This window comes from Panthera tigris, chromosome F3 (assembly GCF_018350195.1).
Source record: "Panthera tigris isolate Pti1 chromosome F3, P.tigris_Pti1_mat1.1, whole genome shotgun sequence".
Taxonomy (NCBI): Eukaryota; Metazoa; Chordata; class Mammalia; order Carnivora; family Felidae; genus Panthera; species Panthera tigris.
Window position 1 is genome coordinate 44,307,403 of NC_056678.1, and position 27,816 is coordinate 44,335,218.

At 50.9% G+C, this 27,816-nt stretch overlaps 2 protein-coding genes and 1 long non-coding RNA gene across 3 annotated transcripts in view; 1 reads left to right on the forward strand and 2 right to left on the reverse strand.

Moving 5' to 3' along the window:
- The window catches only part of PM20D1 (peptidase M20 domain containing 1), a 30,305-nt gene extending 28,386 nt beyond the window's left edge, over positions 1–1,919 (reverse strand). Inside the window, exon 1 of the mRNA XM_007077139.3 lies at positions 1,651–1,919. Coding sequence (XP_007077201.1) covers positions 1,651–1,819 — 169 coding nt within the window. The 5' untranslated portion in view covers positions 1,820–1,919. The remainder of the gene's footprint in view (positions 1–1,650) is intronic.
- Positions 1,920–2,072: 153 nt separating this feature from the next.
- On the forward strand, positions 2,073–14,187 carry LOC122235848. The gene is made up of 2 exons (XR_006213927.1): positions 2,073–2,158; positions 13,913–14,187. It is a non-coding gene; the product is annotated as an uncharacterized LOC122235848 (long non-coding RNA).
- SLC26A9 (solute carrier family 26 member 9) lies at positions 8,969–27,816 on the reverse strand. The gene is made up of 20 exons (XM_007077140.3): positions 27,544–27,816; positions 24,691–24,830; positions 24,460–24,570; positions 23,646–23,821; positions 21,990–22,154; positions 21,268–21,420; positions 20,875–20,957; positions 19,984–20,131; positions 19,576–19,689; positions 19,285–19,362; positions 18,648–18,743; positions 16,639–16,745; positions 15,888–15,957; positions 15,488–15,580; positions 15,242–15,355; positions 14,323–14,604; positions 13,192–13,246; positions 12,130–12,275; positions 10,565–10,636; positions 8,969–9,160 (listed from the first exon to the last, which is right to left on the reverse strand). Exons 1-20 carry the CDS (start codon positions 27,666–27,668, stop codon positions 9,113–9,115), a joined length of 2,376 nt encoding a protein of 791 aa, XP_007077202.2. The 5' UTR covers positions 27,669–27,816; the 3' UTR covers positions 8,969–9,112.

Here is a 27,816-nt window from a genome sequence, read left to right on the forward strand (position 1 = left end):
TAGAAATATGTATGAACCGCCCCCCCTCACCGAGTCCCAAACCCTTAGACACTTCACTTCCTGGTTCTTCTTCCCCCGCCCCCCTCCATTTCACGGCTTGGCAATGAGCATGCACCAAAGAACTGAAGTCTGTGTCACCTCGAGGAATGTACATTTGTTCCAATCAGACTTTTTGTCTTATGTGGGCATAGGTGACTTCCGGGTAAGGCTATAACCTCTGTAGTACTCAGCCAATGAGGAATCAGTGGAGGGAGTTGCACAGTAGGAGATAAAATTGCCTGCATAACCGCCCCGGTGTGTCTGTCCATCAGACACCCGCTCTTGCAAGAATATTGACTAAAGCCTCACCTCACTCCCCTCTAAGCCTCCGTGTCCCTCCTTTGGGTCAGTGGGCTTATTTCTCACACCTCTGGAATCAGTTTTTCTAAGGATCAACTCTACATCACAGCCCAACACATAGATGGAGAAGTCAAGTTTCAAAAAGATGAACCTGTATGAGGCAAACTCAAAATCTGAACTCAAGTGCTCAGAGTTGGAGCAGGAGGCATGTGGCTATATAGTTGTTTGTGTGTGTGTGTGTGTGTGTGTGTGTGTGTGTGTGTGTGTGTATGCCATATAAGTATACATAGGCCATATAGCCATGTGGCTATAAGGTCTCTACTTTGGGTTCTTTAAATAGGAAAGCTTTTTGCTTTCTTCTGGGTAAAGAGACTGGTGAGCAGCTGTCCACTGGCTTTCAGAGAACTAACTATTCGTGCTGTGCTTTGGGAAAGCTCTACTCTGACTCCTGGCCAATCGCTCAAGCACATGCACAATATACATTCAACCACAGGGGTTAGCTTTTGGTCCCTGAATCTGCCTGCACATGTTTATGTAGGCAGTTTCTTTTGATCCACTACTTATTGAAAGGGAAAAGACTGGAGCTAAGCCCAGTGGTGAGGAAGGATGTCATTATCCCATAGGATCTAGCACTCAACAGACACTTTCCTTTTTTTTCTCCCAGAAAATGCAGACTGAGAAAGCAAATGAGTTTTTAACCTTGGTTTGAGGTCTAGGGGAAAGACGTCTTTTAATCAGGAGAGGAAGTTTGGAACACCCCACACCCCTTTTTGGAGTCATCTGGAGCTGGGAGGATCCTACAAGCCATAGGTGTTATCATCCAGTGCTCACTCCTTGCTGTGGGGTCCCTGGGGAAGTTCATTTAATTGACCTAAGCTTCAATTTCCCTCCTCTGTAGATAAGATTAAGATACTTTAGTCTTATCTTAAGATATTGCAGAGACTTAACAGAAGTGAAAACTTTCGAAGGTTAAAAGTACAAATAAAATCTATTTCAATACTGAGACAGAGAGTATTGGCCAGGGTGAAGGTCAAGGCCACAGGGACGAGGGTGGAGCTAAGAAAGGTTCCAGGCTAGGCAGGGAACACCAGAGTCCGCAGAAGCCAGGTCTGGGGCAAGAGTGTCATCGGCAAGTCTGGGGACGAGGTGCTGGGACGCGGGCTAGGGTTGGCTTGGGGCGTGTGGCGGAACTCCAGTTCCAATGGCGGACCCAGTGCCGTAGAAGTGGGGAGTGAGCCCACTTCTTCTCCTTGGCCCAAGGAGAGAGGGACCTGTATCTGAGCATAGGTGGGCGAAGAGGCCCAGGCTCACCTTTCAGCGCTTCCTTCATCGCAACGCGCTCGCCTTGGCTGAACTGAGAAGGGATTTGCGACGCCCTCTGATGCTTCTGGCCCCCCAGGCCCTTCGATCTGGACATTGTGGAGATACCCAGCAGCAGCACAGCCGCCAGGGCCAGCACGCAAACACGCATCGGAGCCATGCCTCTCTCCAGTCTGCAGCTGGAGTTTGGACCTCAACGACTAGCCCGCGTAGGTCGTCCAGTCACCGCTCCAATTACCACAGCTGCCTTAGCCCCACCCTATTCCCAGACCTGACCAATCGCCGCTTGCCTGGGGCTACGGAACACCAATTCACGGGAAGGCTCCGCCCAGAGCCGCAGGGTCTTTTGGGAGTTGTGGTTTCTTCGCCTGGGACAGGCAAAAGTAGGGTAGAGGTGAGGGCTCCGGTTAAACGTCAGGGCTTATCTGCGCTTGATCTGCTTTGAGATACTCAGAAATCCCTGGTCACTCTATGAGAAGTCAAACTGAAGGGCGAAAAGGTAAAATAAAATGAACAAAGCGTACCAGACCTTAATCTGCTTCTCACTTCTGAAATTCAGGACTTGATTACCATCCCCCCAGATTCTGTGTTGGAGCTCTGCGGGGCCCCTGGCTTTCTTTACTCTGAGATTGAAACAGTATTACTCCATCTATAGACATTGCTTTGGATGATCAGTTCAGAGGGCTTGCTCCTATTTAGCAATTCACTGAAAGTGTTTTTGATATTAATGTTAGTGCATTTTTGCAACTCTAGGCAAATACATTAAGACTGAAGGATTTTGAGAAAGATTATGTATTAATAATTTTGGTGTATTTAATAAAATGAGATTTCATAGCTATTCAGGATACAGGATCATTTTGGAAAAAAAAAAAAAAAACCTTAAAGACACAGAGAATAAAATTAGATTTATTGGAACCAGAAGAAACCATTCCTTTCAGATCCCTTGATACAATTTGATCTGCCACCAGTCACATATTTTAGAATTTTCTAGGAAAAAAATCAATAGTAGGGCTGCATAGTTACTCATGACCAAAGCTGCAAATTCACACTCCTGGTGTTTCCCAAAGCTCAGAGAGGGAGTACTTTGCCCCTTTCAGTAATCCTATTTAAACAAAACAAAACAAAACATGGCCCTCCCCAGAAAAACTACAATCATGTATTTACTTTTCAGTAACAATCTAAAAACAGTATTATGGGAGTGCCTGCGTGGCTCAGTGGTTAAGTGCTGGACTCTTGATTTGGCTCAGGTCATGATCTCACAATTGAGTGAGTTCCAGCCCCATGTCTGGCTCTGAGCTCACACCTGAGGACCTTCTTGGGATTCTCCCTCCCTCCCTCTCTCTCTGCCCCTCCCGGCTCAGCTGGCAATCTGTCTCTCTCAAAATAAATAAATAAACTTTAAAAAAACAAACCAGTATTATGAAACATGTCACACATACAGAAAGGTGTAAAGAGTAATATAATGTAGGGCGCCTGGGTGGCTCAGTCAGTTGAGAGCCCCACTTCGGCTCAGGTCATGATCTCATTGTTCGTGGGTTCGAGCCCTGCATGGGGCTCTGTGCTGACAGCTCAGAGCCTGGAGTCTGCTTCTGATTCTGTGTCTCCCTCTCTCTCTGCCCCTCCCCTGCTCCTGCTCTGTCTCTCATTCTCTAAAAAATAAATAAGCATTTAAAAAAATTTAAAAAAAAAAGTAATATAATGAACATTTCTGTATTCACCACCCAGCCTAAGATCTAGAACATTAAAAGAGTTGAAATGAGTTATTTTATTCATTTAGTTTTTTGAGAGCGAGAGAGTGCATGTGAGAGAGGGACAGATGGAAAAACAGAGAGAATCCCAAGCAGGCTCCGTGCTCAGCAAGGAGTCCAACATGGGACTTGATCCTACAAACTGGGAGATTATGACCTGAGCCAAAATCAAGAGACATATACTTAAATCAACTGAACCACCCAGACGCCCTGAGTTGAAATGAATTTTTATAAGTGTGAACATTGGCAGAATATTTTTTATTTTTTATTTTTTCAAATTTACATCCAAATTAGTTAGCATATAGTGAAACAATGATTTCAGGAGTAGATTCCTTAATGCTCCTTACCTGTTTAGCCCATCCCCCCTCCCACAACCCCTCCAGTGACCCTCATTTTGTTCTCCATATTTATGAGTCTCTTCTGTTTTGTCCCCCTCCCTGTTTTTATTATTATTTTTTTTATTTAAATTTTTTTAAACGTTTATTTATTTTGAGACAGAGAGAGACAGAGCATGAACGGGGGAGGGGCAGAGAGAGAGGGAGACACAGAACCGGAAGCAGGCTCCAGGCTCTGAGCCATCAGCCCAGAGCCCGACGTGGGGCTCGAACTCACAGAACGTGAGATCGTGACCTGAGCTGAAGTCGGACGCTTAACTGACTGAGCCACCCAGGCGCCCCCCCCCCCCCCGTTTTTATATGATTTTTGTTTCCCTTCCCTTATGTTCATCTGTTTTGTCTCTTAAAGACCTCATATGAGTGAAGTCATATGATATTTGTCTTTCTCTGACTAATTTCACTTAGCATAATACCCTCTAGGTCCATCCACATAGTTGCAAACGGCAAGGTTTCATTCTTTTTGATTTCCAAGTAATATTCCATTGTATATAGAAAAAAATATTCCATTGTATATATATACCACATCTTCTTTATCCATTCATCTGTCAATGGACATTTGGGCTCTTTCCATACTTTGGCTATTGTCGATAGTGCTGCTATAAACACGGGGATGCATGGGTCCCTTCGAAACAGCCCACCTGTATCGCTTGGATAAATACCTAGTAGTGCAATTGCTGGGTCGTAGAGCAGTTCTATTATTAGCTTTTTGAGGAACCTCCACACTGTTTTCCAGAGTGACTGCACCAGCTTGCATTCCCAGAATTTGTTAGTGTTTTAAATCAGTAGTACTTTTTGTTCTCTTCTATAATAAGTCTGTATTTCAAAGTCATAAACATGTCTTAATATGTTATCTTTTTAAAGGTTTAAACTTTTACAGTTTAGCGTAAAGTTCTTAATCTGTCTGGAATTGACTTTTTGTAAATAGTATAACATCAGGGTCTAATTTTACTTTATTTTTCCAACTAGATAACCAATTTCCCCAGCACCAATCATTAAATAGCCTATCCTTTCCTCAAAGATATGTAGTGCTGACTCTGTCATTTACTATGTTTTCAGACATGAATGGTCCTGTAATTGGGCTTCCTATTTTTTTTTTTTTGTATTGGTTGCTTGTTTATTTCTATGCTAATATGACTATCTTAATTACTATCGCTTTAAAATATGTCTCCATATCAGGTAGAACATGTTTCTCCCTTAGTCTGTTAATATAGTGAATCACATTAATAAATTTTAAAAATGTAAACCACTCTGACATTCCTGGGATGTCCTGGGATAAATCCTACTCAGATAAATCCCTACTGGATTCTTGCAATTCTGTTTATGAATTGGATTGGGCTATAGTTTTTCTTTTTTATAATGTCCTTTTGTGGATTTGATATCAAGGGTATAGTAGCCTGAGATATCTAATTAGAGAATACAGTAGAGATTTCTAACCGCCCCCAACATCCATTCTCCTTTTTTTCTAACAAGAATCCTGAGTTTTAGCTCAGTGTATTGATATCCAGCTGAAAGACCACATTTCCCAGGCCCTTGCAGCTGGATTTCCCCATGTGACTGCGTCTGGAGAATGGAAGAGAAGCAGAAGTGTTGCATGTGATTCAAGGAATTGTTTTTATGGACATGCTCTTTATAAATCCCTCCCTCCCTGCTCAGATGTGATGACCCTGGTTCTAGCAACCATGTTGGGCCATGATGGTGAGTTCTATACCAAGGGAGGGCAGAGAGCTGAGCTGGAAGTAGCCTTAGTCCCTGGGGAGCCTCGTGGAACCACTAGACAAGCTCTTGCCTGTCTACCTTTGGGGTTATTTGTACTGAGAGAGAGAGAGAGAGATGTGTATTTCTACTAAATTTAAACTATTAAAGGAGTGACCCTCCTCCAATCTTTTTTTGTTTGTTTGCTTTTTTGAGTCCACTTTGGTACATCATATTTTATTAGTGATTTATTCATTTCCCTAAGGTTTCAACGTTGTAGTAGTTAAGAATTTAAGCTCTGGAGCCCGATTGCTTGGGTTGAAATCTTAAGCTCCTACATGTTCATGGAGTTGTGTTGAGTGGGAAACTTACTTAACCTTTCTGACTCTCAGTTTCCTCGTCCATGAATGAGTATGTGCTTGGAGAATTAGTATGTACTTGGAGGAGTGCATAGCTTATAGTAACCACTTAAGAAATGTTAGCTATACCATTGTTACTATCTTTTCCCCTTTGCTTTCTTTGAATCGGTTTTCTTTTTCTAACTACCATGGTTGAACATCTGGTTCATTAATTTTCATCTCTTTTCTTTTCTTTTCTTTTCTTTTCTTTTCTTTTCTTTTCTAGTAATAAAAGCTTATTTTTAAGGTTTTATTTTTAAGTAATCGCTGCACCCAAAGTGTGGCTCCAACCGACAGTCCGGTGATCAAGAATCATACGCTCCACCGACTGAGCCAGCCAGGTGCCCCATCTTTTTTGTTTTCTAGTGGAAACATTAAAGACTATACATTTTCTTCAAAGCACTATTCCCGGCAGGTTTTTTTTTTTTTTAAAGATTTATTATTTTTCAAGTAATCTCCACGCCCAACGTGGGGCTTGAACCCACAACTCGGAGATCAAGAGTTGCATGCTCTACCGACCCAGCCAGCCAGGTGCTCCTTGCATAGTTTTGGTACGTAGCATTTCATTATTGTTTAAGTCTGAGTGTTTTTAATTTTCCATATTATCTCTTTTTTGACTCTGAGTTATTTAGAAGTATTTTTAAAAATTCTAAATGTGTATTTTTTGGTGCAAGTTATCTTTTGTAATTGATTTTTAACTTCAATGCATTGTGGTTAGAGACTGTGGAAGGATACTTATTCTTTGAAATTGCTGAAAAATGCTTTAAAGCCTAGACTATGATCAACTTTTGTCAGTACTTCATGTGTACTTAAGAAATATACATTTTAATTGTGTGCACCATTCAATACATGTCCATTAAATCAAGATTGTTTACTTTGCTGTTTAACTCTCTCATACCACGCTTTTTTTTTTTTAATCCATATGATTTATCAACAGTGAGAGAAATGTACTGAAATCTTCCATCGTGTTGGTGGATTTGTCTTAGCTCCTTGTTTCCCTCTAGGACAGTTCAAAGCAAGGTCCGCTTTCTCTGGAGGTGATTTGCTTTGCCTTGCTGTAAAGCCATCCAAACACATGCATTTATTCACATTTCAAAACCACTTTATTACCAAAATGAACAAAAGGAGAATGCTGTTTAAATTAAATAAATTACACAAACATCTCGAGTCCCCGGTCTCCCCTGGGAACCCCATCATCACAAGTCAGTATCACTAAGAACATTCAAAAGTATTGAAATTCTGGATTATTTCATCACCTTGCCCTCCTTTTCTGCCTCACTCGTGTCCAGAGAGTGGTCTGTTTGAATTTGCTTGTGTTCTTTTCAAAGTATTCCAACGGTGAAGTTTTCTTCAATGTCTCCCTCTCCCCCCGTGTGTTTCCAATTTTACCTCCACCGTCTAGACACTCGGTTCAAAGGACCCCTCTACTTGGGGTGTCTGGAGGCTCTGTGACCTTCCCCCACCTCCTGGGCCCCAGTTGGACTTTGAAGGAGGTGGAGTAGGGGAGGGTGAGTTGTCATTGGCTGAAATTCTTGTCCTCCTGGAATTTGGCACTTCGGGTGCTGGGCACGGTGAATCCCAGATAACATTGTCTTCCGCCTTCCAAATTTTGAGTTCCATTGGCAGCCAGATGGCATAATGAAATCACAGAGAAGCAGTGCTTGAAGGCCAAGAATCTGTTGGCTCTTTGCCAGCACCTTCTCCTTTAACTCTAAAAAGACTCGCTAGCTGACCGGCTCACTCAACACACAGACACACCACACAGGTTAGGCTGAAGTTAGGAATTGGGAAGTTTTTTTTCAGGCTGGGCCAGCCCAACCTGTTGGGCAGGGTCATTGAGTTGAAGGAGCTTGAGAGAAGCAGTGGGGAGAAGGCCGAAAGGTTTTCTGTGCACTTCCATGGAAATTTCCCCAGACACTTGCGCGTGCAATCTATTTATTTTCAAGTCAACAGTCAGGTTCCTCTATGACCTCCTCACATACATGGAAAATGTACCCCTCTTCTCATCTGCCCTAGAAGAGGATGACCTCAGGTCCTGAGTTTATTAAGGAACCCGGCGGAGGAAGACCCAATCTGGATCAGCCCTTTGCCACATTCTGCACCCAGTGGGGTGATGTGGCTGGCCCTTGGGGAGCTTCCTCCCTTGCCTGGCTGAAGGCTTCAGGCCCCAAGCTGATAAGGGAGAGTTAAAATCTTTGGCTCTTTGCCAAGTGAAAAAAGCACAAGGCAAACTTCCTAAGCAGGGGGAGGCATTTCTGAAGTCAGGGGGACCGTCGGGGCTCAGGTCCCACCAGCTGGCCCTGGGTTGGCACTAGCACCCCTCCCCCTCCAGTCTCCGTACAAAGAAGGCTTCCAAAAAGTACTTATACAGAACAACTGGCATCTGTTACTAGGTTGCCAGAGGATTCTGGTAGCTACCCACGCTGTCCTTTTTAGATTCCTACCCAGCCTCAAGTGGAAGGGAACCGGCCCGAAGGCACGGGAAGTGATCATGTTTCAGAGACTGGGGCAGCTACATTGGTGGGGTGCCCCTGGAGAGGTAGCTCTGGTGGCCCTGAGGGGGCCAACCCCCAGCCTCGAGTCTGAAGTGCTGAATAGCAGTGGAGCTCCCAGCAGCCTTGAGATGAGGAGGAAGGGGATGCAGTGATGAAGATGGAGATTCCGGGCTGTAGGGAGCACGTGGTCCCAGGAGTGCAGAACCTCCAGGGACAGAGCTGGGGCAGCTGGAGGGGACAAGCCTCAGAGTCCTAAGCAAGTTCAGCTCCGTGTCGCGTGACAGCTCGATGCCATCTGTCACCAAGCTGTGCAGACCCGAGGGCTTTTGCACCCTAGGTCAGCAGGGTCGTACTTTCCCTTCTGTTCTTGGCTCACTCTTAGAAGTCGGCAGTCGGGGTGGGGGGGTTCCCTGTCAGTTGCCTTGGGCAGGGCATGGGTGGGTGTGGTAAGGTGAGCAGGAGACTTTCTCCTTCCGGCCAGGGCCCTGAGAGTCAGCAGGAGGGTGAAGAGGTGGCTCTCCTTCCTGTTGAGATTGGCTGACTCCAGAGATGCCAGGAGGGGGGCAGGGGAGGGAGAGAGGAGGAGGGGGAGGAGGGGAGGGAGGAGCTCAGGTCCTGGTGGACGTATTCTCCTCTACCGGTCACTCTTTGTGACCCCAGACTCTTCCTTCTTGGAGTCCCAGATGCCACGCACTCTGGAAGCAGTGTGGGGGCTGGCTGGGCCCTCACAGGGCAGTCAGGGTCTCTGCATGAAACATACTCCCGAACATTTCCTGCGGGACCACGGAAGGACAGGGGAGGGGAAGGGAGAGCATTAGACCTGTTGAGTTCACAATGGCTGCAACCACGAGGTGACCCTGAGAGCCCCTGGCCAGAGAGAGCTTCATGAATAAGTGTGTGTGAGTGTGAGTGTGTGTGTGAACAGGGGAGGGGCAGGGGAAGCCCAAGAGGTGAACTGGTACAGAGGTGACAAGAGAAGATGCTTGGAATCTACTTTTTTTTTCTTTTTTTTAAGGTTTATTCATTTTTCAGAGACATACAAAGCGTGAATGGGGGAGGGGTAGAGAGAGAAGGAGACACAGAATCGGAAGCAGGCTCCAGGCTCTGAGCTGTCAGCACAGAGCCCGATGCGGGGCGCGAACTCACGGACCGTGAGATCATGACCTGAGCCGAAGTCGGATGCTGAACCGACTGAGCCGCCCAGGCGCCCCACTTGGAATCTACTTTGCATCACCTCTGGCGTGCTCTGTGACCTCCACGTGTCACAGTCCTTTTTGGCTTCGCTTTCATTGTTAAGTGAAATGACGGTGGAGATGAGACCGTTCTGAAGTCCTTTTTTGCTCTGATAAGCTATTTGGGGGCCTATCCCAGGCTTTTGGAATGTGCTGGAGATTCCACAGGGGCACAGAGATCAGTCTGTCTCTATTTCCTAATGTCTCCCCCATGCCATCAGTGCTCCCAGAGACATGTCCAGGGGACGTGGAACTCAAGCCCCAAAGGGGTGCAAAGAGGTACAAAGTGAGATGTGATTTCTAGTAGGCCCAAAGCCAGACTTCTCTCAACTAGACATCTGGGTTTCTTTTAATTCAGGGCGTTGGGCTACTTTGTCAGGATGACAGGGCCCTGGGGCGGCAGTAACAGTTCACATTTGCACAGCCCTCAGTGCTTAAGGGCAGTAATACTTGTACCCCTCGAATTCATCTGGCCCCACCCCAATCTACGTTTCCTAAGGTTTCCTAAGGTCTTTGTTTGGTTCACTGCTGTCTGCCCACCCTGGAACTGTGTCAGGCCGGCGGTCATTACATATCTGCTGATTAATGAAGGACACACGAATCCCCCGCCAATCCTGTGAGGTTGAGGGGGCGGGTACCACCTATATTTCCCCTACTTTGCAATGATAGAAAACCGGGACCCCGTGTGTTATGTGGCCTGTCCAAGATCATGTGTGTTATGGATGTTCGTTCTCGAGACTTTCCTCCAGTGCCTCTCCCTCCCCCAGTGATGCCTTTCAGGGAGTGGGAAGCATTAGGATCTGCTGTGATAAGAGAGGTGAGAGAAATGTTGCCTCCAAGGGGGCTGCTCTGGCTTGGAGGTGAGAGAGCCCAGTGAACCCCTTGGGTTCGTGAGGGTCTCCTTCCCAGTCCCGGCCTCCCGGTTGCCCCTGCCCCTCAGCTCACCTGCTCTAAGTCCCAGTAGCTGGGGCTGTCCTCTTCTGAATCACATAAGGACAGCTCAGGGTCCACGGAAGCCTGGAAGGGGGGGAAACGAGAGGAGAATGAGCCCCATGACCGAGTGACACAGTGCGGTGCAAATGGCAGCCTCCGGGTAGGCGCCGTGTTTTCTGCCACATGAGTCGCCCTGTTGCTTCTTCCTTCCCCTCCCCCATCTGCCTCACAAAATGTAGCACGGGGTGGCCTTCCCCCTTTCAGCAGAGGCATGTGTCAGGGTCTGCCCTCCCTGTGGGCATCTTAGAGGCAGGGGAGGTTGGCCTAGCTTACGAGGAAGATTGGCTAGCCGCCTGACATTGGGGAATCCATTTCCCTTCTCTGGAAATGTTTCCTCATCTGTAAAAGTAGGATAATTAAACTCACTTTGTGGGCTTTCTACATCACCTTGTTGTTGAAAAGGGGTGTGTGTGTGTGTGTGTGTGTGTGTGTGTGTGTAATTTATATATATGAATACATTTTGTAATATGCAAATATAAATATTTTCTGTATCTAAAAGTTGTTTTAAATGTATAACCGTAATAACTAGACGTTATTTGTGCAATAACAAATGGCGAGGATTCTTCCAGAATCTCGCTCTTTTTGCTCTGTGGACAAGGCTTGTGAAACCAGAAAGCCTGTTCCCACACAGTTGTTCTCCCTAAGCATGGAGGGCAGACACCAGGGCCCTGTGTTTTCCTGGGAGGGCAGTCTTACAGCACTTAGAACAGATGGCTTCACCTTCATCGGTCTCTTAGAGCAGAGGGCAAATTGTCGCTCGAGGACCAGTAAAACCTTTCTTATGACCCCCTGAAGGTGGGAGGAGGTTTCATATATAAAGAAGGCTGGGGCACAGAGTCTTGGGAGGCCAAGGGCAGGGGCTGAACCAAAAGAGGCTCTGGGAGCGGGGGTGGGGGCGGCTGGAGACGCCAAGGCAGGCCCCCCCCCCCCCCCCGCCATGGGGTGGAGCTTTTCTGCTTCCACAGCTTTCAGGAGTCCTAAACAGTGTTATTTGTGGCTCATTTGCATACCACTTAGTGAGCTAGTAAATTAAATGTCAAGAAACTGAGACAAAACTTGGATCCAGTCTCTTTATCCATCACCAGTCTGAAATCTCTAAGCTCTGCTAAATTAAAACGGGCAGGCTTACTCCCTTCCCTTGCCCAAAGCCTCTTCTAGAAAGACCGAAGGAGGAGGGTGGGTGAACAGTGCCAGCAGACTGGGCATAACCTAATATGCCTAGAGTGTTTGGAAATTAATATTAATAAAAGGGTTTACAGTATACAAAGTGCTTTCAAGTGACAGAAAAGGCCTAATTATCAGTTAATGCTAAAACAGAAGCAAAAGAAAAGCCCTGTGAGGTAGCTAATGTTAATTTAGGGTGCTTGTTCTACAGAAAAGGAACTCTGAAATGGCAGTTTCAGAAAAGTCAGATGACAGACTCGGTGTTGGAACTCAAACCTTCTCCTGTGTTCTTTCTAACGCCCCTAGTCCTGCCATTTCAGTGCCCTGGGGCCTAGGATTCCCAAGGACCTTACCCCTTGGAAGTCACGTCCTGGGGCCACTTCTCTGGCATTTGCCTGGGCGAAGAGGACAGCATCATGTATACTGGGAAAGACGTGGTTGCGCTCTAGACACCCATCTTCAAAGACACCTCCATGGCTGATGTCGTTGTACACCTGGGCTGGAAGGAGGAAAAGGCCTTCAGAAAGATAACAGCCTTGTGGTTTGGAGCTGGGGATGAAGGAAGGATGGCGAGGCGCAGGGGGAGGGAAGGAGAGAGAGGACTGTGGGTTGTGTTCTTTGCGTCATCCAAAGGCCAGGCCAAGGCATGGGTCTTGCAATATCAGTGCTGGACAGCAGAGGGCAACATGAGCTTGAGGATGCTGAACCTTCAACCCAGGGCAGGCAGAAGGAAGCAGTTTGATTCAGGGAGTCGGTACTTTGTGGCAATTGAGAGGGAGAGGCTAAAGTGTCGTGAAGGAGGCTGCTGCCACTTCTCTGCCTGGATGGTTCATTCTTCCTCTTGTTTCTCCGGACCTATCCTGGAACCTCCAGTGTGTGGCAGAGCCCTCACTTTTGCCAAATCCTAGAGATGACTTCCTGAGGAGTGTCCAGTGAGGGTGGTGGGGATTGCCCACTGACTCTAACTGCCATTGCAGATTCTCTCTCTGAGCAGGTTCAACAGGGCTCAGGACCTGCTCAGGCCAATTCTGAAGTTGGGGAGGCCTCCAGAAGGGTTCTGACTTTCTGGAGGAGGAAAGGTGCACGGATCCCTTCACCTTGTGCTGTGTGTCTGTGTGTGCTTGCCGTGTGTCCACATCCCTGCACTCTGCCAATGCGCTAATGATGTGAAAACCCACTGCCCTGTGGACATGTTGTTGGGGCCGTGTATATGCACCTTTTGGAGATGGTGTGTATGTAAAACTGTGTGTGTCTGTGTGTTCCCCAGATAGCTACGGCACGTGCATGCTTTATGCTTTGGGAGAATGTTTGGGCGCTCTCATTTTCAGTCCCCCATTCAGCGTTCCACCGACCTGTTCCCCCGCTCCCCACCCACGCCCCTCCTTTTGGTCCCCAAAATGTCCTCCTCCTCTTACCGTGGATGTTCACCAAGAAGACCTTCACACCGATCTTCCCGTAGGTGGAGCTCAGCTAGAGGTGGTGGGGGAAGGGTATTGGGACCGGGAGATAAAAGGAAAGGAATGTTCTGAGTGGGTCTCAAAAGTGATTCACAAAACGCACTTCAGAGGGGAAGCCAAACAAATAAGCAACCCCAAGAGCCCTGGCAGCCAAAGATAAAAATAGCAGCAAGGCACGCCGCTTCTCCCTGGAGTGTTGGCTGTCGGCTTTTCTGGAAAGCAGGACAGAAATGGGGCTTTGCCAACGAGGCGGGCACTTAAAGCCACCGCGGCCTCTTCTTATGGGGTCAGGTCTTCTCTCTCAGCAGCTTAGATGCCCAGATTCCGCCTCTTTCCCGACTTTGCGGCTTCAGGCAGAATCTGCAGGGGAGGACGGAGGCCCGCCGGGCTCCAGGCCCAGGCTAGGGAAGCAGGCTGAGCCCACGGCTGGGGGGTGCGGCCTTCTGGGCACCTGGCCGATGCTCTCTGGATGGTACTCAGCCTCTGAACTCTCTGGACCCCTCGGTTTCCTGGGACTGCCTCTGTCTGAGCCAACTCTGAGGTTTGCTGACTCCCTGCCATCGGAGGTGCTGCTGAAAGGTTATCAGATGGACGGATATCTTTATTCAGGGTGTCCCATGAACTGCCAGTTTGGCATGAGAATGTGGGGCACTGATACTATTTCTCCTTCTCTTCTCAGTGGACTGGAATTGGCTGATGCTGGAGCGTCTGGGTGAGCGTGGGAAGGAGCAGCAGACCACGAACCGGGGCCAATCTGGACTCTACTCAAAAGACCTAGGGGTGGGTTCCTGGTGGCCTGAGAGGGAACCTGAGATGACCTCTGCTAGGCAGGGTGGGACAGCAGATATCCCTCTAGTATCCCTTTCCAGCCACTTGTCATCTTGGGCTATCTGGGCCTGCTTTGCGGAGAACAGCCTGTCCTGGTCGTGTCTGGGGGAAAAGCGGTCCTCACGAGCCATTTGCCTCCTTGGTGAACTTCGTCTTTCAGCTTGTCCAAATGAGGGCCCCGAGGAAAGGGAGTGTGGGAGAGCAGGGGTGAGGGTGTTGGGGTGGAGGGCGGGCCGGCACTCCCTCTGCCTGGGCCCTCACCTTGCCCAGGGCTTTGATGCCCATCAAGTCCACAAAGCTGACCCCGCTCATGTCAAGGATGATGGTGTGGAAGGTGACAAAGGGTGGGACGCTGGCCAGCATGTCACTGGGCTCACTGGGGGTCTCGGCGGAGGCCGATGGCTCACAAGGGGCAGCTGGGGAGCTGTCGGGGCTGAAGGTGATGTAGGACACGCTGGCACCATTAGCAGAAGTCTGGTTGTTGTTGGGGTCAGTTGGGGTGGTGTTCTCAAAGTCCTGCTGGAGCTCCTGTAGGGAGACAGTCTGGGGGGCGGGGATGGGGGTGGGGGTGGGGCAGGGATCAGCAAACTGAATCAGACTTGGCTGTAGTTGAGGCAGGGGCAAGGAGCGTGCGTGTGGAGGTGAATGGCTGAATTAGGTGGTGGTGAGTATAAGCCCCCGGAACCCCACAGGGGAGGCATCTCCCAGTGCCCTGTCCTTAGGCAGGGCCTGCACGCTTAGACTCCCACGGACCAGACGAAACTGGAGAACCCGTGCAAGAGAGGCACAGAAGCCTTGGCCCACTCTGCTCTGGGAGAAAGTGCTTCTGGAAACAATTGTGCTCCTTTTGATATTCGTCTGTGCCTGCCTGCTTCTCCCCACAACTTCCATACCCACGTCAAAACGTCTGGACACCCCATGAAATTCACTGCTGCCCCCCATTTGGGGTTGTTCAGAAGTCTATGGGCCATATCATAGCTTAGCCAGAAAATGGGGAGGGGCCGTGGGAGTTCAGTAGTTACCCCCAGGAGCTGGCATCCCCCCACCCAAAGAGAAGAAGATTCTGTGGCCACCAGGCAATGGCTACAGAGACGTTATGTCTTTGCCTCAAAGGGTGCTGGGAGGTGGGGCACCAAGGGGCAAGATCAGAGTGGGCAGGCTGTTCCTAGCTTCAGTTCACCTTGGTTTTCATAAACAGAGACTTCCTCTGCTGTGTGGGCATCGTTCTCCCCTTCTCCTGCTTCCGGAGGTATTTTTGCTTGGCCAGCAGTACTTTCTGGGGGTCCACACCTGTCTGTAGGGAGAGAGCCAACAGCAGTTTGGATGTCCACCCTCTTTGGAGTGGCCTGCCCCCCCAGTCCCCTTTCTCCCATCTTCTGGTTACTCACTGTTCAACCCTTCTGGTCGCCAGAGTTCTGAACCCTACCTTGGCAATGACCTTTTGCCTGAAGATCTCTGAATTGGCAAAGTAGAGAGGGGAGCAGTAAGTGACAATCTTAACCCCCTCAATTTCCTGGACCTGTAAACAGGGAGACTGAGCTCAGGTGGCAGAAATGCTGTTATTGGCTTTTTTTTTTTTTTACTTTTTTTTAAAAAAATGTTTATTTATTTTGAGAGAGAGAGAGAGAGAGAGAATCCTAAGCAGGCTCTACGCTCAGGACAGAGCCCAACGTGGAACTTGATCTCATGAGTGGGAGATCATGACCTGAGCCAAAATTGACAGTCAGATGCTTAACTGATTGAGCCACCCAGGCACCCCTTAACCTTCTTTTGTTTGGGGTGGGGGGTACGGCAAAAGAGGGAGGTCATAAGTTTGGATTACTCACCCTATTGTAGGTTTTGGGATTCACATAAATGTCAGTGTCCATGACCTGGGCCAAAGCATAGCCATTTCGACTAGATGAGAAAGGAGAAGAAAAACTTAAGAACACGCAAAAAACAAAAACACATAAGAGCGTGCTAACAGCAAATCGGCCTGGAAGGACGCTGGGGTGGGAGCTGGAGCAAAAGCAGGGTGGGGTGGGGGCCCTTCCTCATCCCTAGTGTCTGTTGTGTTGGTCTTTCCGCACCAGAGACACATGCCTGTTGGCCTATGGCTGGGCTGTAACTAGAGGGATGACAGGCCAGCCCTTGACATAGCTCCCAGCGTGGGGCTCAGCACGGAGAAAAGGTGTGGTACACAAGTGACAAGCTTAGGTGGCCCTGAAGTCACCGCTTCCTGGTTCTGAGTTCTCAAGAAGAGAAGACAGGGCTTCTCTAACATGGAGCATCTTCTTCCTGCCCTGGCCTCTTCCTCTGGTGCCCTTGGCCTGTACTCCCTAGCCTTTCTATGGGAAGGACACAGCGTCTGTCCTCTGGCCTGGTGTTCCCCTGGGGAGGGTCCCATCTGGTCTGGGGACCGGCATTGCCTTTGGATGGGCTCGGGGTCTTACCTTCCTGTTCTTCTCCTACTTCGTATGGCCCCCAGCCCTCCAAGCCCATGGGGGCTTCCTTCTGGGGCTTTCAGGATATGGCAGTCAGACAGCCCAGCCCGGGCCTGGGGCCCCACTGCTGTGTCGTGTGGGGGCTGTTACTTACAACTGAGTCTGGAAGACCACAACCAGGGCGGAGAAGGCGACACCCACGGCCACACCGTAGGGAAGACTCAGAAAGAACGAGGAGAGGAAGCTCACCATCCAGACACACTGTGAGGAGAGAGATGTCAGAGCAGGCCTGGGGAGAAGGCTGCCTCTTTGGGGAGTCTTCCTGGAACAGCCAAGGCCGTTCCCTGTTTCCACAACCTCAGACCGGCCCTCCCCTTGTCATGGCACCTTTGCGCCGTCTTATGTCTTGGTGCTCTGGTTACACCTGCACATTTTGCCTGGATTGAGTGTGCCTAGCGATCGTGCTTGGTTTTTGATAGACAACCCCAGCCCACGCAGGGAGGCGGCATGGCGCACGCTGAGAGCATGAGGGGAACACATGCCTGGTTTCAAAGTTTCATTCTCTCGCTTCCCAGTTATGTGAGCCAAGTTGCCTGATCCACAAGAGGGCAATAATATTACCTGTTTCATAAAGGGATTGAAAAGCTAAGGCAGCTAAAGGTCCCAGCCCAGCGATGGGCACCTAGTGATCACTCAACAAACATGAGCTCCCTCTCTCCACCCAACGGGAGGCTGTGTGTTTCCAACACACGCTCAGTGATCTTCCTGGCCTGACGGTCTGGGGTCTGGCTGCGTGGGTGGGGGGCAGGATTGAATGCAGTTTTGATAGTTGACCCCTTGATGGTCCTTTACAGTCCTCCCAATTCCTCTAAAGAAAACCAATCTGCCCACACTCCCCCAGAGAACTGTGAAGATAAGGTGCGAGCCCAAGGCACAATGTAAATACCAGAGCCTATATTTGGTAGGGGGGGGGGGGGATTGCTGGGATGTGGTAAGAGCAGATCCTTGGGGTGGGAACTGGAACATCGTATACTCCCCTATCCTCGTCACTCACTCGGGGACTCAGATGGGCCACTCATTTCTCTGGCTTTAAGGATTTTCTTTGTGTCCCGTGCGGGTAAGCCTCCTTCCCCAGGAGACAGAGCCACCCAGAGGTTTGCAGTCTAAGATTTGGGTTCCAATCCTGACTCTACCCCTTACTACCTCTGTGGCCTTTGGCAAGTTACTTAACCTCTCTGAGCCTTGGTTTCATCATCTTTTTAGAAAAGTTTTATTTATTTAAGTAATATCGACACCCAGCATGGGGCTTGAACCCACGACCCCGAGATTCAGAGTCGGCACGCTCTTCTGACTGAGCCAGCCAGACACCCCTTTGTTTCATCATCTTGCAAGGAGGTCAGTAAATCCTCTTATGGTGGAGCTTAAATGGGGTTTTTGTCAGTGTCGTCAATATATGGTAACCTTATTACTATTGTCTGATGCTAGGTGCACGGGGCCGGTGACTAATCATAACAACAGGTCATGTTTGCTGAGTGTTTTACAGTTACATGGTACCTACCCATGTGATCTCATGTAATCCTGAGAACCAATGTATGATGAAGTCATGACTGTCACCCCCATTAGAGATGAGGAAATAGAACTCCAGAGAGGTCTGGCAACTTGCTCAAGATCCTGGTCTGCTGGCTTTCTGTTCTAGTTTTTTGTTGTTCGTGGTGGTTTTTAAAGCTACTTCTTTTTGCTTTTTTTGGAACTACGAGTCGTAAAAGTAATCATAGCTAATTTTTTTTTTTTTTAGTGAACCCAGAATACGATTTAGATAACATGCCCCTTACTTGTATTATCTCCTTTCTTTCTCATGAACAACCCTGGGGCGGGGGGTGGGGTAGAGTATAAGACACCCATTTCCCAGATGAGAAAATCAAGACTCAGAGAAGTTAAGGGACTTCTAGGGACTTGCTAGTCTAGGGCCCACCCAGAGGCAGTGAACAGGTGCGTTAGGATGTGAACATAGGATGTGTCACTCCAACACTTGGGCTCTTAACAGCTGGCTAGGCTAATTAGGGAGCAGAACGGAGGGGTCACCGACAGAAGAGCTGACGCGGCTGTGGGGCTGGAGGAAGGGGCAGGGCACGAAGGGGTACCCAGCGGCCACCCAATACCTACACAGTCCAGCTTGTTCTTCTTCCACAGGTAATAGGGGTCAGCGAGTTGCTTGAGGGAGTTCTTGAGGTTGACAGCTATCAGTGCTCCTAGCACAGACTGGGGAAACAGAACATTGTTCTTTCTCACCTGTGGTGGCCTCTCCTTCCTGCCCTGACTACAGACACCTGACCCTGGAGCCTGGCAGGACAGAGCTGCAGTTCCAGAATATCTCTGCCTGCAGAGCCCCCGGATCTCTGCACTCAGTCTCGGGGCTGGAGAGTGGAGTGTAGGTGCTAGGCCATGGGGCCCCTCCCTTCCTCCCTCATCTCCAAACCATCCATGCCCAGGGCCTTCCTAGTCAGGCACTCATAAGCACTTGTAAACACTAACTGGGGAATCGATCCTGAGGTCAGAAGGCTGGAGATTACCACCAGCCCTGCGCTCGTGAGCTGCGTCACCACAGATCACTGAGACTTTCTCAGCCTCAGTTTCCCTCACTTGTAAAACGAAGATAGTAAAACCATGGTGTCTACAGGTTGTGACGAGGACAAAGTGCGACAGTGTCGGCACTTTATAGACTGTAAAGGGTTATGCAGCTCTTAGGGACTGTTCTTACTGGAGTCTCCGGCTGACCTCTGCTCTCCTGCTGCGCTCTTACCTTGGGGAGAGGGTATAGATAGGACCCCAGGACCAGCATGGTGATCATCACTACCAGGGACACACACAGGCTTGCCACCTATTCGGAGAAAGAGTTGGGAACAGGGTGTAAGTGTGGAATTCTCGCTCTTGATTGATTTCCAACAGCTCTCTTTGGTGGAGTGGAGACCGGTGAGGGGAGAGGAAGGTTGGGGAAGCAGCTGGCCTGGCTTTGCATGTGCCTTGGCTTCTCTGGGGCAACTGTTTTGCTACCCTCTCCCCTCTTTCCCCACTCCCCTGGTACAGTGCTCACCTGGGATTTTCCTCCAGCTCCATCCACCGCCAGAGTGACAGAGAGGGCACAGCAAATGACATGGATTTTAAAGAAGGAGCCAAAGAAGTTGCTGCAGCCTAAGGCGATCATCTCCTGTGGGGGACAGGGGGAGGATTGGAAACACGGGCAGCGGGGGGTGAGCAGCAGGTGTTGTCCAAACCTAGTCGTCCGTACAAGCTGGATCCTGGGCCTAGGACTTGAGAATGATCCTGCTTCTAGAAAGCCCTACACTCCTAGCCCAGCGGAAGCTGGCCTCCTGCAGTCAGAGCCCCTCCTCCTCACTGGTCGGCACCTCGCTCCCATCAGGTCGAGGAGCCCCACTGTATCTCTGGCCAGGCCTCTGTGGGACCCAGCGCCTCCTGCTTGGCCCTGCCCGCATGGACCTACCTGGTTAGAATCCACGTCATAGCCGTGCTTGCTGGCCAGGGTCCGGCCCACGGCCAGGTTGATGACGTAGCCCACGATGGCCAGTGAGAAGGCCGTGCCCATCATGTCCTTCCACTGTGAAACCACAGGTGACACGGGAGTGGGGAACCTGCCGAGGAGCCAGAAAGGAGGCAGGGCCCAAGGGTGAGAGGGGAGGCATGGCGAGTCCTTCCTCAACCCACGGGGACCAGGAGGGCCCCAGTGTGTGCCAAGGTCTACATGACCTTGTTGTCTGAGCCCTCAGTACAACACTGTGATGGCGGCAGCCATAACTCCCATTGACAAAGCAGCAACTTGGCTTGTCCAAGGTCACAGAACCAGTAAGTGGTGGGGCCTCGTTTGCTCACGCCCAGTTTCTGGGCTCTATGCTCACTAGTCCACAGACCCACAGCCGGCGCCCTCCCCTGCCCTCTTCCCACCCTCCTCCTCCAACCCTACAGCACAAGCCCCACCCTTTCCCACCACCGGGCCCAGCGTGGTGCCAGGCACGGAGTGGACGCTCACTGTTGATCCTAATAGCTTCTCTTCCCCATGAAAAGAACCAACACGGCAGAGCGAGGCAAGGAGCCGGAAAAGGGCTGATCAGAGAGTCTTTGTTCTGGCAGTGTCCACTGAGTGAGACTTTTGGGGGTGTGTGTGGCAGCTAAGACTCACTGTTTGTAACACGGCTGGCATTGGCTGGCTGTACGGCTGTCTTCCGTAATAAGTAATAGAAATAATTCACATTTGGTGGGTGTCACAGAGTCGACAAGGCTCCTTCATGAGAGATTGTCTCATCCTGGCCTCAGAGCCCAGGCCTCCACAGGCAGGTGCTGGTAGGGGGGGGCAGGCTTCCTGGCCACCCGGACTCACCCTTGTTGGATCTGTCCCACGATCTGCATGTGATACTTTTTGGGCATCTTACAGCCCCCGGAGATAGCTGTTGCCACCACCACCTGCAAAGCCCAAAATGGAGAATGGGGACTGGCAGAACAGGGGTCTCTCTCAAGCCTCCCTTTTCTCTGGGGACTCCAACTCCCACTCCCCTGCCTCCTCAAAGGGGAGCAACCCAAGGAGCAGGAAAAGCGGGAGCTATAGATGGGGGGATGGAATGGATTCACCCAACTTCCTGTTCTGCTGGCCGCCGGCGGAGGAGGCGGGGAGGGTGGGGAAGGGTTCCCGTGGCTTTGGCTGGGGCTGGATTCCTTTTCTCATGGCCTCTCTAGCCTGGCCCCCCGCCCCCCCAGCCCTGTGCAGGGTCCTTACCACAATCATCTCTGTAGGGATGGGGAAGCGGATCTTGTGCATGTAGCGAGCATTGAGCTCCTTCACCAGCACCAGGAAGACGCCACTGATGAGGGCGAAGATGAGCGAGGCGATGTTGGTGTGGGGGAGGTTTTTGCAAATGTCAATGAAGGTCTGGGGGAGAGAGCATCATGCTCATGGGCTCCCACTTCCTCTTCCCCTACTATCCCCACCCTTGGAGGTCTAACCCGGCAGAAGGATGTCATCAATGTGAATGGGGGCACACCAAAGCAGAATCCAGACCTCGGTCATGAATAGCATCCCCTCTTCCACCTCCCTCTCCCAAAAGGCATGCTGGGATCTCATGCCAGGATGGGAATGGTGATTCTCTTTCTCTAGAAAGAATTCAAGCTCAAGGAGGAAGGATGGAGCTTAGACACAAGGACGGACCTCCCAGGCAGGGAGGGGTTGAGGCACTGTGTCAGGGAACTGATGGAGAGTAAACATCTCCTTTTCCGCAGGAATTCACCATAGAGAACCTCAGTGAGCCCGCAGGGTCATGTGTTTGACCCTCCCTCCCAAAGTGGGAACCCCCTGGGAATCCTCTCTGAACAGTGGGCTAGCCAGACCCTTGCTTGAGGACGTCTTGTAAGGAGGAGCTCACGACCTCTTAAAACAGTAAACCCTGCTTCTGTGTCTGCCTGAGCCCCTCCCCATTTGCAGGGATGCGTGCCTAGACTCACAAAGACAATGGCCCCCGGGCCCGTGTAGGACGGGATGGTCAGTCCAAAGATGTACTTGAGCACCGAGATCAGGATCTGCAGGCCGGCTGCCGTCATGAAGCCCCGGACGAAGGACTCGGAGAGGTAGATGGCCACAAAGCCGAACTGCACGAAGCCCAGGCCCATCTGTGGGGAGAGAGGTGGGGGTGGGGGTGGGGAAGACCAAGAACGGTCCGCAGCTCCCCCGCGTGCCTGACCCAAACCCAGGCTGCAGTTCCGTGCGGCCTCCCTGGGCAAGTGAGCCCTTTGTGACCTTGTCTGGCCCTTTACGGTGCCAGCAGACCTCTAGTCTGGTTTGGGGCACAGGCCTCTTTGTCACATCATCTCTCTGGCTTTAGTTTTCTCATCTGAAAAATAACCCTGGTCCTCAACCCCTGCTTCGTCTCCACCCGGTTGCCTAACCCAGGTCTTAGGAGTCATCCTCCCTCACCCCCATGTCAGGGATCTCACCAAGCCTTTTAATGCTCCCGGCAAAACGTTCCTTAAGTCCACCCCACCTCGGTGGCCTTCCCCACGGCCGCCTCCCTGGCCTAGGCGTTCGGCAGCCTTGCCCGGGCTTCTGCATAGTCTCCTAACTTTGACTGTAATCCACCTCCCCACCTCTCTTTTCCGTGGCCTGAATGATCTTTATAAACTGCCAGTCAGACCCAAGGCCAGTGCGGGGGGGACAGACTTCAGACTTCATTGTCTAGGCTCTGCCTACCTTTCTGGCCCCTTCTCGGGCCCATCCCCCAAAGGCCTCCTGCTGTCCAGCCGCACCAAAATGTCTTGCCTTGTCATTCCCTGGTCAGTTCACACTCAAGCCTCAATGCTCTGGGGTGCATCCTTCTGCCCAGACTGTCCTCCCGTGCCTCATTCATTTGGTTACTGGCCAAGCTCTATTCATCCTTTAATATTCAAGTCAAATGTCATCTCCTCTCTGAGGCGAGGCCTTCCCTGACTCTCTCTTTGGTGCTCCCACCGCTATGGGAACATAGCTCTATTATGCTGCTTATCTCCCTGCCTACAAGTTTATCTGTTGACGTGGTTACTTCCTCTGCTGGGCTGTGCGCTCCTGGAGAACTGGGCCTCTTCTTTACTTAGCTTCCCCCCCAAGGCCTAGGCCAGTTTCTGGCACAGCGACACAACTAAAAACGTTAACAGAAAGAATGAATGGATGGATGAATGAAAGGTGTCTTCGGAGGTTGCTTCCTGCTTTTGTGTTCCATCACGCAGGGTTTCCCCTCGTAAAACCTAGCAGATTCCTTTGCAATTTGTGCAATTTATGTTGTGTGAGGGATGCTGTGGCTTGGGGCAGAAGAGGCTGGAGGAGGGATAAGGGATGTTAGAGAAACAGGAGGGCTGTGCTGGAGAGGAGAGAGAGCCCGTGAGCCTTCCAGACAGTCTAAGTCGGGACAGTTTTACTGGGAGCAGAGACTGGTCTCATAGACCTGCTGGAGGCAGGTGAGGAGATACACCAATTCCTCAAGGTCTTTTGTGGCCCTGGGGATGGGGGAGAGGGAGGAGGAAGGGCCCTGAGTCAGCTTTAATGTCAAACTGGGGCTTTGAGGCAGGGGCAGGACGGAAAGATGCCCCCCTGAGGCCGCGCCCTTGACAAGGCCACGGCCGTCCCCTCACCTGGATGATGGCAGTCAGGCAGGCCAGGGTTGCTGACACGTGCAGCCTCTCAGCCTCCATGGCTGCCGTGTCCACGTAGCTCTTGTTGGTGGCGTTGTTGAAGACCCAGAATTTCGACTCTGGGGCCAGCTGCAGACAGATGTTACCCACCAGGATGCTGATAACGGCAAAGGTACCTGTGGTGCCCACCCAGCCGGCAGGAGTCAGAGGTTTGGACCACACCCGGGGACAACAGAAAGGGGCCCAGGAGGGAGTGCTTCCCGACCCCCGAGGAGATGGACCCCCGCATCTCCAAGGCTCCTCTCCAGCAAGAAAACCAACACTCACATGTCACCACGATCTACGCTTTTCAAGATGCTTTCACCTCAACTGTTAAAATTGTTTCATTGGACACGTGAGGAAATGAGCTTGGAAATACAAGCGGTACCTGACCCAGAAACAGACCTTGTGACCAGGCCCTTTTTCTCGATGTCACTTAGCACCAGAGAGCTCCAAATATCCCTGCAGGGACCAGCCTGAGAGTAATCCCTCCCATCTCCTTGGCACTTTATGCACATGGTATACCTTGTTCCACCAAGTCTTCCCCACGTGCCAGGGAGGGAGACAGAACAGGTAGTGCTAACCAAGCTCACGGAAGCTAAGTGGTTTCTTCAAGGTCACAGCGGACCTGGGACTGACGCTCACAGTGGCGGTCCTGAAGGGACCAGCACCAGCTCTAGGAGAATGCAGATGGAAAACACCCAAAGCCCCTTCGCCACATCCCCTGTCCTTGTGGTCCAGGTCACCTGGCCTGCTGAGAGGGGAGAGGCCTTACCTGGCACCATCTGGTGTATACCCCCCAGGAAGAAGTAGGTGAGGAGGGGGAAGAAGGAGGAGTAGAGGCCGTTGACTGCAGGAAGGTTGGCCAGCAGAGCAAATGCCATGCCTGCAGAGAACAGGAGATTGAAGGCTCGGGGGCACAGTTGGGGTATGGGGGTCACAGGGGACGGGGAGAGGAAGGGGGAGAGTAGCAGGCCAAGCCAACCTGGGGGACAGACCCCCTCACCTTGCGGGACCTGGATGGATCCACCGCTGAGTCCGCCCAGCAGGTCGGGGACGATGTAGTCTTTGATCTTGTACTTGGGGAGCCAGGAGAGCACGGGGAGCAGCCCAAACACTGCGGCTTTGATCTTGGCCGTGGAACATCTGGAGGGGAAGAGGGCAGGCTTCCAGTCGGCACTGCACGGTTTGGATACTCTTGAGTTGGGGAGGGATATTATATATTCTGTTCCTGGTCATCCGTCATTCATTCATTCATTCACTCGTTCAGAATTCATTCACCAATTCAGCCCCCACACCATGCAGTAGGCCGGGGACACTGAGAAAAAAAAAAAGGCAGGGGCTTTCTTTGGAGAGCCATTCACACACTCTTGGTTTTAGCTGGGTGTCTGGAAACAGCTGCTCATTTGGGACATCCAGAAGACTCTGTGTAAAGGCATGGATTTTGCGGTCACTTAGCCTTCCGAGCTGCCGAGTCCAGCCCCCCATCTCAGATGACCTTTCTCCGGTCTGACCAAACGCAGGCCGGGCACCCTCGTGCGGGCTCCTACGGCTTCGTGCGCACACTGGGTTATAACTGCTTGCTTTTCATCTGTCGTTCTCACTGGAGAATAAACCCCACCATGACCAAAAGTCTATCTCTCTGGTTCATCTTTTGTACCTTGCACATTGCATTGGGCTGCTTAGTAAATATTTGCTGAATGAATGAATGAGTGAATTAGTGAAAGGACTGGCTGGTGTTGAAACTCGGTCTGAGTGGGGGCTGTTGCCATCTTTCTTAACACTTCCCCCAAAGAAGGCTCCATTGTCCCTGCAGGGTGTGCCTCTGCTGACCGACCGTCCTTCATGTGTCATGACTCCAGTGCTGGAGTTCCTCCCACTGTTAATTCTCTGGGGGCGGAAGGAATGGGGGAGCTGTTTGTTGGCCAACGCAGGGTGGGGAAAGTTGATTCCTTCCCTGTTTGTTGAACACCTTGAGGTCTTTTCATAGAAACTCAGGAGCGGTAGGAACAAGGGCCTAAAAAACTCAGGGGTGACAGCTCATGGATTGATGACTGGAAGGGAGTGGGAGGCATTTGCTTTTCTTCTCCCAGTCGAGGGAACTCAAATACTCAAGGCACATTTGGTGACTCACTAGCCTGCTCTGATTAGGCCTCCTTTCCCGCCCGGCACCAATCCCTGCTCTTTGCTATTATTCAGCAATAATTTCCCCAACACTTGGTTCCCTGGATGTCACCCAAGACTAAAAGCAACGCAGACAATGCTTTGTACCCTGTGGAGTCTGGACAGATTTTCTGTCCCAACCAATACTCTGTGGAAGGGCATCACCCTCGACATCTGAGTCCCCGGCCTCCTCTGGGGCGGGTGGGTGTGCCTCTTCCATCCTTGGTCAATAGCTCCGAGCATCTCTACAGCTTTGTCATAAGGGAGCACCAGCGCTGCAGGAACTCTCTCAGGCTTGTTTGTGGCAAGGAAAACTGGACTCACATGTAGAGAGCTGAGTAGGGGAAGACAAACAACCCCCTTGAGGGCGGTATCCGTCCAGCCTTATTTGCAGGCCTGTCGTACGCTGGGCAAGGCAATCTGAGGCCTGATAGCATAGCTGGAAACAGATGCCTATACAGAGGCTTCAGAGGCCAAGGGGGAAGTGGACAGAGGGATTAGCTTTCTAGCCATTCATTCATTCATTCATTAAACAAATATTTATTGGAGCACCTTCTGTGTCAGGCACTGCTTAAGGCTCAATGCCAGCCTCGTGGAAATTGTTAGCTCCCTACATCACTTTGTAGTTTTAATCTATAGTCTTTTAGGACAACAGCAGATACCCTCGTCCCTCCAGCACAGCAACAAACCAGACTGAAACTGTCTGGCAACTAAGGTCGACAGAGCCCAGCTGTCCCGGGAGCCCAGCTGTCGGTAGGGTGTCTGGACACTGAACACCCAAGGCTTTGGCTGTGACCCAGCGGGAATGGAGCCTCCCGGGAGAAGTAGGGTTGGACCAGGGCTTTTGGTGAAGACTCAAGTGGGTGATTCCCCTGGTCCGAACCTGTTCCACCTGCACCTCTACTTCAGCATTGCCAGTGACCTCAATCCAGGTACCTGAATCAGCTGTTTCCCCCAGGGGAGTGAGGAAGAGCAAGTTAGCCCACAGCCAGGACTGAGCAAGGTCTGCCAGAAGTGTAGGGAGGGGGAAGGTGAAGCTCATAGCCGCAGGTTCCTGGAGTATGGGCATAGATCACCTCCTGAAGCCCCCTCCTCGGAGGTGAGGTTTTACTCCCCACTAGCGCAGTCTCACAGATCTGAGAGTGAAGAGAGCCCGGGGGTCTGGCAGGACCACATCCTGGTAGGTATCCTTTAGGAGGGCCCGGGAATTTAGGGGCTGCCTTTGGGCATTTTTTGGATCAGGAAAAGGAAGGAACATCTAGGAGGGAAAGAGGACAAAGGCCATGGAGTGGTGGTGGCTTCAGATTTTTCGTGATCAGGAGGGAAGAGGACTTTCAGCAAGGCTCTGATGCTCCCTCTGCCCCATGTGGTAGCAGGCCCATCTAGAGCTCCCTTAAGAAACGAAGAGAGACTTGAGTGGACTGAGAAGATGGCAAGACTTCATGCACGGGTTGGAGATGCCCTACAACTCTTCTGAGACTGTGGATGGTCCTTGCGGCTACTCCCCATCCTCCACAGGGTGGGTGTCAGTACAGGAGGGGTTGTAGGATCTTAAAGTCAGGGTTCCGAACCTCCCCTCCCCGAGACCTCCCCAAGCGCTGTCTTAGGGATGCTGGTACAGGAGCCACGCTCTGGTGCAGAAAGGATTTTGGTGGGGAGCAGAAGAAAGAGGTGTCTGGGCTCTGGGCCACGTTACCTGAAGGCATTGCGAAGTTTCTCTCCCAGTGGGTATGTCCGGTCCTTCTTCTCAAACTCATCATCAAAGAGGGTGAGAGAGTACGCGGCTCTGTCTACCACGTAGCGGGGCCTGGGCTGGCTCATGTCTGGGGCATTTACAAGCTTTGGGAGAGGCAGAGGAGGGGAAGATGAGGGGGCATCTCTCTCCAGTGCCAGCTCTGGCTTTCTCTCTCTAGTTCTGGCCACAGCAGGGTTTTATTCTGGTCTCTTCCCCGCCCCCATCCAGCAAGGT

Bases quoted from the DNA above. Each gene is read 5' to 3' on its own strand.
- SLC26A9 (XM_007077140.3), bottom strand. From the start codon at position 27,668: ATGAGCCAGCCCAGGCCCCGCTACGTGGTAGACAGAGCCGCGTACTCT. The intron at 24,571-24,690 runs GTGAGGGGGTCT...TGTTCTCTGCAG, and splicing joins ATCCATCCAGGTCCCGCAAG to GCATGGCATTTGCTCTGCTG. The intron at 19,363-19,575 runs GTGAGCACTGTA...TTCTCCGAATAG, and splicing joins GAGCTGGAGGAAAATCCCAG to GTGGCAAGCCTGTGTGTGTC.